Source organism: Ambystoma mexicanum, chromosome 6q (genome assembly GCF_040938575.1).
Source record: "Ambystoma mexicanum isolate Mex_15411 chromosome 6q, UKY_AmexF1_1, whole genome shotgun sequence".
In the NCBI taxonomy this organism is placed as follows: Eukaryota; Metazoa; Chordata; class Amphibia; order Caudata; family Ambystomatidae; genus Ambystoma; species Ambystoma mexicanum.
This window is the reverse complement of record NC_090937.1, coordinates 1,414,054,118-1,414,067,204: the sequence shown is the minus strand read 5'-3', so window position 1 is coordinate 1,414,067,204 and position 13,087 is coordinate 1,414,054,118. Positions and strand designations below refer to the sequence as shown.

Below are 13,087 nucleotides of genomic sequence, written 5' to 3'. Positions count from 1 at the left end.
CCACTGCAGAGAGAGGCATCTTGTTTCACAGCCCAGGATCAGCGGAGTCCCAAGTGCGACCATTGTAACAGCATCTGGTGCAGTGAGGTAGCCCACAAAGAAGCTTTTCAGCCCACAGGCTGGTTTCGGGACACCTCAGAAAGCTTCCAAGGGCAGGATCCTCGAGCAGGGGTTGCGACTGGCTGTTTCTACTGATCCAGGGATCAAGCATCCATGGTGGTCTTCTGGACATCAGCAAAGGGCTTTTCTGGGACAGTTAAAGAAAACAAAGATGTTTGGCTGCAACGAGTTCCAGGTCTTCAGTGGGTATGTTCCTCTTCATACGAGTCTTGGCTCAAACGCCCATCTGTTGAATGGCTGCAAAAGTCCTAATTTTTCCAGGATTCGAGTTGGAGTCGCCTACCAAAGGGCAAGAATATGCACCATTAACTCTGGCAGGGGCTGTCCAATCATGGACAGCCTCCGGCCACACCATCTGTCCAGCAACATACACACTTTGGCATGGATGTGAAGTGGAACTAAATGCCAGCTCCCGCATCTGGCCACAAGCACCTCTGCTTTGCACATAAAGCTGGAGCTCCTTGGGAAAGGGGTTTCCATATATGGCAAATCTGGATCTGATGGTGCAGGAATAAGGCCAAAATACAAGTTGGACAATGGATAGGCAAAAGGCAGGTGGCAAAGCCATTTTAGGGTACATTATATTCAAAAAGGCATTAAGTGGTAAAATGCATAAGTGCACAAAAAGGGAAAACTGGAGAAAAATATCCACTGGCACCGGCCCCTTTTGGACACATTATGCAAGTAAGAACGTTAAGAAAACTTAAATGGGGACACAAAGTATCCCTACCGCACTTCATTGTAAGGTGAAGAGTGCAATGTAAAATAAATTAAGGATTTCACAGTGGAGAATAGACTTATCCTGCACTCATAGCCATATAGACTGGACACCGTCCCCAAAACAGATGAGCTTAACAAGGCAATTGACGTAAAAAGTCTTTACGCGCCTTCAAAATTCAGGACCGGTACAAAACAGTTTGGGGGTTCCATATATACATACATAAAGTATCTCCTAACCGTGGAGGCTGTATAAGCAGAAAACTGTTAGTCTTGAGCACAAAATACCAAATCTGCAAATAGGTGTGTGTACCCAGAAAATAATTTACTTTTGTTTGTTTTCATAAGGGCATTTCACAGTTAATCATGCTTTTTTAGGCTCATATGCTCTTACGAATAATATCTTTTTAAATGTGCTCCTTTGTTTACAGTTAGAGGAAAAGGCACGTCAAGAAGCAGAAGAGAGAGCGAAGGAATATCAACTGTTGGAAGAACAGAGATTGCATGACGAGGAGGAGGAACGATTAAAACTTGAGTTGCAGCGACTTCAGGAATTCCAACACATGCGTGCTCTCAAGAAAAAGAAAAAAGAAAGGACAAATAAAGACTCTCTAAAGCTAAACGCACTTTGTTTGAACTCTCATTTAGTAAAATGTCCCATACCAAGCACTCTAGAAGACATTCAAAATTGCATAGATGAGCAATCGAATAAGTTGCAAACATGCTGTAGCCCTCCACCTGATTCTGTAAAAAACTTGGAGCAAAGGCCTGTTCTCAATACTGCAATTTCACTCTCCAGCCCAGTCGAATTAACAGACTCAAAGCAGCCATTGCAGAAGGAAAGGACTGTAGAACAGCAAGAACTCTTTCTCTTAGATAAGGCACATCAGAAAGAAAGCAATGGCAAAGCAAAAGTAAAACAGATTAATAAATCTTCCCCGGAGCAAGTTAAAAAACCTTTGGAGACTGCTAGAAGCACGGATGTTCCATCTAAAGCAAAAAGCCCAATAGAATCTAAAGTGAACATTTTGGATCTTGCACCACTACCCGATCAAAAAAAAGAGGAGAAAAGAGTAAACAACAAAAAGCAGCTGAATCATGTTAAAGAGAGAACTCAAGCAGTGAACAAATCCCCTTCTCCAAGTGAGCAGCAGCAAAATAACAAATTGATACAGGCAGAATCTCCTCAGCCAAAGAGCAAGAATAAGAAAAACAAGAAGAAGAAAGGAGATAAAGTTAACACTTCTATTGGTAAGTGAAAAATCTGAATGTTGGTCCTTTTTGGTGAAATAACAGCAGCCTATGGCATAACGCAGGATGCAGTCTGTTGTAAGGCTTGACCTGGTTGAGACCTATCCAGGACCTGGCCTACTGTCTCTGTGCAGCAGGTGTTTGTTGACCTCTAGAGGGTCAGGTTGTTAGGTACAGGGTTGTTCAGGGGGAGGGGGCTAATGGATGGGGGATGCCCTCCCTTCCACCTTCCCTTCTGTCATGCAGCCATTTGTTTTTATCTCCTCTCTGCACCCTGTCCAGTGTGTTGCCTTCCTCCTCCTTTTAACTTACATTTCCCCCCTGACTAACTCTGGCTGCACTCTTGTTCTTCTGTTCTGCACTGTGGACACCTTCCTCTCTGTGCCTGTTGTTTCACCTCCTCTCCTGACTCTTCTCTGTGGGCAAGGTGCTCTCCGCTGACTTTTCCTCTTCTTAGGGCTCTACCTGAGCGTATGTAGGGGTTGGTGTCTTGGATGTCTTGTGGCATAGGCATCAACTTAATATTTTTGGATAGTGCTTCCTGTTTATTTTTGATCACTTGTAAATACCAGAAATCATTGTGATGTTCATGTGCATCCCACAATAAGAGTATGCTCAATTCTCATTTCTGTAATCCCAGCTCCCCCTCACGCATGCACACACACACACACACTGTGAGACTGAAGATTTCAAGATGGCTGTGTATCTTGTTTGGCACCACTGCAGTGTAGAGTTGTGGCATTTCAGGCAAATCACTTTGCTGTTTTTGTCGTGCACCAGGCAGGTCATATGAGAATGCATTTAACTGTTAAGTTGATGCTGCTTTTGTCTTTAGAATTTCCGTTCTATGAACAAATCCTAGTTCTGCTCTGGTTCTCCCTGTTGATTCTGGTGGATCGATAAGGACTTTAATGTGTGTCACCTCTGGCCGCCAATAATGAGACTGTGTCGTGCCCTCCCATTTTGAAGGGACCATTAATGCTCGCCATGGAAATTGTTCAGTCCGTAAACTTGACTGGGGGCATTTTAAGGCAGTGCTCCAAAGTCCCGTCAAGGAGGTATACTTGCAGGCCCAAATCTAGGTAGGATGCTTTCTCATAAATACCTCTATTCCTGCAGTATCTGCATGGTCCAAGAGAGGTCTGGTCCCTTGAAGGTCATGAGGGTGTGTATCTTGGTGATGCCATGACTTTCTATGGGCTGCAGGGAGGGCATACTCAAATGGAAGTATCAATTATTTCCCTTCATGCTGTCTTAGAGCAGAGCCAAGAGGCCTGACATAAGAAAGGTACGTCTTGAACGTGTGTTTTTGTGCTACTGGTTGCATGATTGTCTTTTGATACAAGATGTATTTATTTATTATGCGCTTAAGCTTGCAGCCATCAAAGCGCAATACCATAACCTGAAAACTGACATGGGGAAGGCAATAAGCAAAACCAGAATAAAGTACAATGCAAAGAGTTCAGAACAAAAAATGTAGGTCAGCATCTAAATCAAGAAAACTAATGTACATAACAAATGTAAGTAAAAATTCAGAGAATACAAGTTTTCAGTTATATTCTAAAGGATAGAGAGGATTCCGACCTCATATGAATAGGAAGAGCATTCCACAATACAGGTGCCAAAACCTGAAATGATTTGCCAACCTCATGGGTGTGTTTGGCACATTTGCGGAACATTAAATGTTCAGAAACTGATTGCAATTTCCGAGTTGGTTTGTACCATTTCAGACTCTCTTTGAGATATTCCGGGGTTTTGCCATACAAGCATCTGTGTTATTGTTAATGCTGTAAATTTAACCTGTTGGGTGATTGGGAGCCAGTGGATTTTTTTTTATTTATTTTTTTAACACCAATGTACTTTGTTCACGACGACCTGTGTTAGATATTATTCCAGCTGCAGCATTCTGGACTACCTGCAGCCGAGCTATTTCATAGGCTGGGATCCCCATTAGCAATGCATTACCCCAGTCCGATTTGCTTCCTATAACCTCTCTAGTAACAATAGCAGCATTAGTAGTAGTTATGAATGGCATAATCTGCCTCCGCAAACTAATATAGTAGTGACACACACTAACTGTGGCTGATATGTGATCAATCATGTTCACATTTGAATTGATAGCAATACCCACTGATTTCGCTTTCCTCAAGATCGGGATACAATGTGTTCCCAGTATTAGTGAGTCATAAGTATTCCCAATCTTTTTTTGACATGATCTGTTGCAAGAAAATGTGTTTAACTTTATAGGGATGCAGTATCATGTGAGTTGCTTTGGGTACACTGTGACGATTCACGTGATCTTGTCACTTCTCGCCAAAGGGGTGCCCTTTCCTATGAGGCTATGGAGGTGAGGCCGCTACCCAAAAGTCCCCCAAGAGGTGGTAACATGTGGGAGGACCTCATAAGCAGAGACTCCATTCATGGGCATGTGGACTCCTGTACCATGAATAACCTCTCTAAACCCTTTCCCATACAACCAAGGACCCTGGTTAAAGAGTCTAATAACCATCCTGAGAGTCCTACTGCAGAAACAATGTGGGGAAACTGGCATCCTGAGACACCGACCCGGGAGATTAAAATTCTGGGGAAGAGGATTTACCGAGAGGCAGTCACCCCTCGAGAGGGAGAAACTTGAGCAGCAGGGAAAGACCTGACTCTCACATCCATTGTAAGGAAATCAGTGGCTCTGTGACTGGCGGTAGATGGACCCAGTAGCAGAACAGTGTCTGTCGGCAGTGCGAAACTGGATGAGTGTGAATTGGCTGAAGCTGAATGGAGACAAGACTGAAATCCTGGTGGGTTCTTCAGTTTCTGCGGCATGGTCTGACTCTTTTTGGCCCCCCTATCTTGGGTAACTTCCATATTCAGGTGAAGGTGGTTAAGAATTTAGGGATCTTTTTGTCATCTGACTTATCGATGTTACCTCAAGTCAGCGCAGTTTGTAAGACTGGTCATTTCCTTCTTAGAGTGCTGCACAAGTTCTGCCCTTCCTGCCGGAACATCTGTGACCACTGGTAGTGGCTTCTCTCTAATTACCTGTCGGATTGATTATTGTAACGCACTCTACTTGGGACAACCCCTTGGGCTGATACACCGTCTACAATTGTTGCAGACTGGCTACTGACCTCCCCTTACGGAGCACACATGTCCTGTGCTTCGATCACTGTACTGGCTCCCGGTGGCGCAGAAGATTACGTTCAAAGCCTTATGCCTGGTACATCGTACCTTTTTTACGCAGGGACCGGAATATTTGCAGTACACATTTCTTCCCTATATTCCGGGTAGGTTATTAAATTCCGGTGTTGCCAACCTAGTGGTTATTATTCCTAAAGTCAGTCTGGCCTGTGTGGGTGCTTGTGCTTTTTCATACGCAGTCAGTAGACAGTGGAATGGGCTCCCACATAGCCTTAGAGGCCTGGTGAATCATTTTCAATTTAGAAGGGTGCTGAAAACCTTCCTGTTTTATGGTCACTGCTGGGGCCAGTATTCTTCTTTTCCTCGCGCAAGATGCCTTCGGGCGAATGTGCATGCTATAAGTATGCTTCACATTACATAATATAACCTAACAGTGCTGCAGAGCCGCACTGAAACAGGAACCAAGGAAGAAATACATGCAGACATGTATGTGAGCGAGAAGCGGCCCTAAGAACCGGAGACGCTCTCCAACCACAGCCATGGTAACAGGAGTTGCAGAAGACCTGGATGGGATGCGGAGGAATGTTCAAGTCAGATAGTCAAGTGTTACTCGAGAGTGAACTCCCTAGTCACAGTGATGGCAAGAGTCCTAAACATCAAGAGTGCCTCAGAAGTGAACTCCTCATCAAAGTAGGAAATCCAACTTGCAGAAAAGAGATTAAAAACAGACCAAGAGCTATTTGTGAGCAAGCTCCACTGTAGTCAAGATACAAGTAGCACTAAAAGGCTATCACAGTAAGAAGAACAATTGAAATAAGATTAACCAAGTTGTTCATTAATAGCGGGATGGGGAGGGAGGGAGTGAAAGGACTTAATAACGCGTTCAAGAAAATATCAAGGAACGTTCTTGAAAACTTCCCCAAGTAGACCGGGAGAAGGGTGTCATTCTCCTGGTGCTTTTGTTAAGAAGAACATAGAATATTACGTGATGCAGTTCTTAGTGGCAGGGATTTAGAATAGTTGGCTTGGACAGTACCTTTTTTATATTGACAGATATTCTGGCGAGCACCCAAGTATTTTCTGTTGAGGCACGGACAACCCCTCTAGAGATGGGGAAAGTGGATTTATTTATTTCATTTCTTATAAGGCACTACATGCCCGTAGGCATCGGAGCGCTCCAAGAGAAGGATGAGAGAGAGAGATAACATCAGTGAGTTAAGGAAAATTCTATTCGAGCAGGTTTCACATGTTTCTTAAAAATGGAAACTGATTGAGATGTTTTAATATTCAAGGGCAAAGCATTCCATTCACGTGGCGCATTAGATTCAAAACTGCAATTGAAGTTTTTTAAAACGCGTTCTTGGCTGGATGAGCTGGAGAGTATCGGAGGAGCGTAACACTCTGCAGGATGATTTCCTCACCATCCATTTATGAGCTAGAGTGGTGCGTTGGCATTCTGGCATTTATAGGCGTGAGAGAGTTTTATGCCTGATTTTCTGCAAAGATAGTGAAGTTTCTTTCTAAAGGTAGTGACATGGTGCCGTCTGGCCAAGCCAAAAAACAGCCCTAATGGCTACGTTCTGAACAGTTTGTTGCCGTTTCAAGTTCCCTTGAGATGTCCCAATCAATAAACTGTTAAAATAATCCAGTCTTGAGTTTATTAATGATGATGCCAGAAGAGATCTGTTTGTAAGTGTGAGATATGGTCTAATCTGATGTAATAGTTTAGTTACATATCCAGAGGATGAGCGGATCTGCGAGACCTGTTTTTCCATTGCGAGATTGTCATCCAGCATCACTCCCAGGGTCTTCACAGATTTTCTCATGGGAATAACATTACCAGCCACCTCAAAAGATTCATACTGTATGGCGAGGTTCTTTAATTGGGGAGTGGAGGCCATAATTAGAACTCAGTTTTAGCATCATTGAGAGCTAGTGAATTGCGTGCCATCCAGTCTTTGATGTCGGCATAGATACGATTCACAGCCTCCACATCCTCCTGATAATTACCAGACGGCTCAAAGAGGATCTGGGTGTCGTCCACATAATTTGTAAATTGAACATCCACATCCTCAAGAAGATCAAGAAAAAGTCTGATATAAATATTAAAAAGCAGGGGGGACAAGCAAGAACCCTGCAGAACACTGCATGTGCTAGAGATAGGTTTGGCTTGAGCTCGCTCGACCGCTACTCTAGAAATCCACTTTGCTGCATTCTCAGAGCAATTGTAAACAGTTAAGTCTATTGTGTAGACAATTGTGGTCAATGATATCAAATGCTGCTGAGATTGAATAATAAATGCAGCCCAGGATGTCGTCTTTCAATGATTCCTGTAATATTTGATTTGAGGTCCAAAAGAGTGGGATCGGTGCCATGCTGGGCACGAAAACCAGACTGATTTGGATTGCAGAAATCATGTTCCTCAATACATTTCTGCGGCTGTGCATAGGCCACGCTATCCAATAATTTCGATAGATATGGGATGTTAGTAATGGGTCTACAATTTGTAGGGGACACAAGAGTCTAGGGAATCCTTTTTCAAGAGTGGAGTAACCCATACTTCCTTCAGAGCTGCAGGTACTATGCCTGACAGGAAGGAAGAATTTATCATTTTAGTGATCTATGGTAATAGAACATTCATGGAGCCTTCTAATAAATCCGATGGGCGGGCGTCACCAAGACAAGAGGTAGATTTCATGTTACTAATCTCCCTAATCTCTTGTTCGGTAGAAGCATGACATTCAAATTTCAGAGGGTTAGCATAGGAGATATTAACTTGGTGATTAGCCTTGATACAATCTTTCTTGGCATCAAGGTTGGCCATTTGATTGGCAATGGCTAGACGATGTCCAGCTATGTTATGCATACATTTATTTATTACTTTCTTTGAGTTGTTAGTGGAAGTCTATTGCAAAAATGAGAATAACTTGTCAGCCTCCTTACTCCATCATGCCATAGCAGCCAGCATGTAAATATGTTGGAATGTCTCCGGTTTACTGTTGACAGCTTGGCATTGGAGTCTTTAATGTGTTCCCTTACGGATTATATTGTGAATTATATGGCGTTTTTCCAAATTAAGAAATGGGGGCTGTAGAATTTCAACCCATCATTTAAAAATGGTTCAGTGAACACCTCCCTGCCTTCACACCCCCTAAACATCCATAATTTGGTTCAGAGGTAGTTGCAGAATTTGAGGTTAAACCACCATAACATTCACAGCATGTTGGAGGTTCAGTGCCAAAACCTTAGAAATATGAAAGCAAAAGTGTTGCAGGCAATGGCAGTTGTTTAAGCCATCGAATGTGGAAGGTACATTGCATCAGACTGTCAAAATGAGGTTGAAATTGCCATTTCAGTCCATTATTCAGTACCAGGAACTAGTCTGCAGACTAGAATGATTGCGATGGGTGAGAAATTACATTTTTCAGACTTTTTGCTGACTAATGTATTTCACTACCAACCACTGCGCCCACTGTTACTTTTCTGGTGTCCAAAACAGATTTACCAATGGTGAGGCTTATTCCTAAGTATTTAAGAATACAACTCCCTTTCAATGTGTTTCCCTAGGTAGCCCACATGGCTATTTAGGGGTGGGGTAGCCCCAGAGTTTTTGCCCTGGGTGAATTTTCTCACCCACATGTTGTAGATCATAGGCTGGTGGCAGCTGTGTTTTACCCTGGGCTACACCACATTGTGCCCTTTTTACCTCATTGTCTCGGGAGGATAGCTCAGGGGCAACATGCTCGCCTTGGAAGCAAGACAACACGGATCAACACAGGGTCAATCCCGGGTGCGCGATTAGAAACTTCTGGTTATTAATTCCGTTATAGATAACCTATCATATATCATATCATTGGTAGCCCAAGGTAGGAGCAACATCACTTCCAGGGCATTTTAAGTCCTATGATTTAGCAGTTTTATCTGTGCTGCTTTCTGGTTTTCTCATGACAAACAACCATTTCGCCTGTTATGCAAACGTGAACTTTGAGCAGAGTCCACCAAGGGACGACTGAGTGAATGGAATCTGGTTTAGGTTGGATAAGGGTCTTTGACACCTCAGTTCACTTCCCTCTGTGTGCGCTGCATGTGATGTCATAATTGGCTTTCCTCCAAAACCATTAAATGTGTACAGAACTTGATTGTGTGTGTGTGTGCGTGTGTGCAGGTACGCTTGCAGTGGCAGCACGTTCGAGTTGCATGCAGCCATTAAAAATAGTTTGCCACCTCCATTCTACACATACACAGCACACCAGTACTTATGTACCAAGAGTCAATTATTACTGTGAAATGGCTAATGACATGCACAAGTTTTGAGGCCTTGTATATGTGGAACTGGAGAGAGATTACCTAGCTGGAACTTTGTGAAAGGTGCTTAGGAGATTTCTTCCATAATTATCCTCTTTGTCTGGCTAGGCAGGTGACTTCTGATCCTCCTGAGGATGAAACTCCTATTTGATCTAGGAACATCTGGATCCGAAGGCCATTCAGCTCTGTGTCCTGGGCCAGTGATACGCACCAGACCTGAAGTAGGAGCATCTCGCTGCATTGTTACTGCTGTTCTTTTGTGGGGCATCCTGGCTTGGAACTCTGCAGCGGCTACTACTCGTGGGACTGTTTTGCATCCTGCCCTGAGCCCTTTGTCCTCAGCAGAGCTTTCTGAATTCAATAGTCACAATTGTGCTTCCTCCCTGCTGCACGCCTGCCCTCCATTTCATGTATCGGCTGAAGCGGGCATTCAACAATGTTTCATCGACCCATTTATGGGTGCTCTGATTGCCGACTCTTCAGCATAAAATGGCACTGCATCCAAAACTAAATCCTGACACCAGATGAGACTACTCCACCTGCCAGTCTTAGGCCTTCTCAATCTCTTCCAGGAGCCTGGGTCAGACCCACAGGGGCTTCTGACATCCAGTCCATCGCTGGTCCTTTTCTCCAGGGTCTTTAGGACTTTATAGGCTGTCATGTTCCCAGGTTTGTTTATTTTTATTTGTATAGCGCGAAACATAAGCCTGGGGGCATAAAGGCGCTGAACAGGACAGACAACAATCAACATAAAAAGGTCTAGATTCAGAGGCAGTATCAGGGGCAGTGGGAGTTAGCAGAATAGGTTAGTTTTCAGTCCTCATTTAAAGAAATGGTTCACCCAAATAATTTTATTGCAAGAAAAGATGGGCAATAATAAAAAAAAATAGATTGGCACTTTTTTTTAAGTCCCTATGTAAAATTTTGAGTAAATGAAGCTCATAATTTACAAAAGGAAGCACATGGGGCATCCATTTTGTGAAATCAATGCCCGCCTGTGCTTGCTTTTGCGGCACTAATGAAGGAAAAGCCAGCCAGCTGTAGTAAACAAAATCTATCACTGGGTGGCTTTTCCTTCATTGGTGCCGGGACTCGGAGGACGCAGACCGGAGACTACAGGCAGAAAAGTTGCAACTGCATCTCAGTAAGTGCTATTTTTTTTTTATTTAAAAAAGCACTTGCTGCAAAACACTCTCAAATCAGGGGAGAGCATTCCACAGTCTCTGGGCTGTGTGTGGGTAGGACCCAAGTGCTACACATGCAAGTTTGGTCTGTGGTGTTTCTAAAAGGAAGGTGTTATTAGAACATAGTGTTCTACGAGCTGGTAACCAAGAAATGCCATTGGACAGGTACTTGGGCCCTTGCCCAAACAGGCATCGATGTGTAATGCAGTGGACGCGAAACAGAAGCCTGCTGCTCACTGGGAGCCAGTGCAGGGCTTTCTAGCTGTTGAAACATGGTCTCCTCTTTGCAGCGCTTCCACTATATGTACGGCATTATTTTGGATGACCTGGAGCCGGGAGAGCTCTCCCTTAGCAATGCCTATGAGGAGATTAGCACAATAGTCCAACTTGGCCAATATAACCGCGCAAGCAATAGTGCCACAATTGGTGTTAAGAAAGGGACGAAGCTGGGCCAGCAATTTTAGGTTGTAAGATGTGCTGGAGAAAGATCCTGGGCCAGAGTTATTCCTAGAGTTTTAACTTTGGACTGGGTCTTGATGGTTCAGCCTGCAATATTAAATTGCTGGAATTTTCGGACTTAACTTGCACATTTGTGGTGTTGTCCCCACGACCATGTGTTCAGTTTTGGAGTCATTGAGCAAAGTCCCCAGAGAACGGAACAAGGCATTGCGTGTCATCAGCGTAATTGGCATAAATTACACTAGCTGCATCCAACTCATTAAATAATGGGAGCATAAAGATGTTAGTGTGTCTGTGAACACTGCATGTAACCAGAAACTCCTCTACCCTGGCCTCCTGAAAGAAGACTCAGGCCTTCCGATCCGACAGAAATGACTTTACCCAACATGCAGCTGCAGTAGAGAAGTATGCTGTTTCATATAACCTGTCTGTAAGTATGGAGTGATCGACTATGACAAACACTGCGGACAGGTCCAATATCGTAAGCATGGCTGTGTTACCCTTCCCCATATTGTTAAATATGTTTGTTTTCAATTCGAAATGGGTTGACTCAGTGCTGTGGGCCTGCCTGAATCCGGATTTTGTCCTAGAATATCATGACACTTCAGGAACTCCTCAATTTGAAGTTGTGCCTCCATGTTTATTATTTCTAGCAGGTAGGGCGCATTTGTGATTGGCCAGTAATTACTTGGTGTGCTGGCATCCAATTAAGGTTTTTTAATTAAAGGGGGAATCCAAGCTTGCTTGATGTCAGTGGGTACAGAATTTTCCCTAAAGGATGCGTTTATAAATTTGGTAATTACAGGGACCAGTTACGGGGCGCAAAGCTTGATTGTGAGGGCTGGTCGTATGCCCCCTTACAGTTTGTAGGTTTTAGCACTTCAGCCAGATATTGTTTGCTAAAAGGTTATAACTCAAATCGTTGGCATTGATCATTGGCCCTTGATGGTGCTGAATCCATGTCAGCCATCATGCCAGACTCCCCCTTGGCAGCAATATCTTTTTGCATGTCCAGCAGCTTGTTTTTCATGGTGTCTTGAATGGATAGGCACCATGTGCAATATCTAATAACCTGCGACATGGGTGCAGAGGGGTCCTCAAGCTCTTTAAGAATTCTGAAAAGTTCTCTACAGCTGGAGGATTCTCCTGCAAATCTCTGATCATAGAAGCATTTTTTCGCATTGGAGATTGCTACTTTATATGCTCTAGCTGCAATAGAATAGATATGTTTTTCTTCTGTGGAATAAGTTCTATTACATTGTTTCGGGGCTTTGGTTTTACTAAGTTTTCAGTGACTCAATGGCTGTGGGAAACCACTTTTTATTATGCTGAATTCTTGCTAAGCCTGTCTTCATTAGGGAAAAGCAATTAAAAGCGTTCTCAAGAGTACTGGAATATGCTGCAGCCAATTTCTTGGATGTAGTCAAGTTAGGCAAATTGTTAGTCATAGGTGAAATAAATGGACATATTGGCAGCAGTGCGCTTGCAGAGATTCCTGTAAGAGGTGCAACCCTTTTCAGGCCTGTTTTTTTGGTAAATGGGTGTTGGCAAACGCCATTCTAGGACATGGTGATCAGACCAGGGGCAGGGATTACTGCCTACATCTTCTAGTTGAAGGTTCGGAGTAAGAACCCAGTCCACTGTCCTTCCCTGGTCATGGGTAGGTGATGTGCTGATAAAAACCCATATCGAGTAGTGTGGTTTTAACTGAACGAGAGTGGGTATCTGAGTTGTACAGAAAACCGAGATTGAAGTTACCCATGATAAGGATTATTGATCTTGGTTTGAGGCTAGGTGAAATCAGATCGCAAAGGTTGATCAGAAATTCTGCCATACTATGGGCGGGCGGGTATATAAGAAAAATATTCATTGTCGTATTGGGGTTCATTTCGAGTTTAGCCCATATTACTTCAGTC

The 13,087-nt window shown here is 43.6% G+C and overlaps 1 protein-coding gene across 5 annotated transcripts in view; it reads left to right on the top strand.

The window, feature by feature from the left end:
- The window catches only part of FAM193A (family with sequence similarity 193 member A), a 974,920-nt gene that overhangs the window by 860,718 nt on the left and 101,115 nt on the right, over positions 1 to 13,087 (top strand). For all 5 annotated transcript variants that reach the window (XM_069632109.1, XM_069632106.1, XM_069632108.1 and 2 more), the window contains one exon: positions 1,269 to 2,088. In XM_069632109.1, coding sequence (XP_069488210.1) covers positions 1,269 to 2,088 — 820 coding nt within the window. The remainder of the gene's footprint in view (positions 1 to 1,268; positions 2,089 to 13,087) is intronic.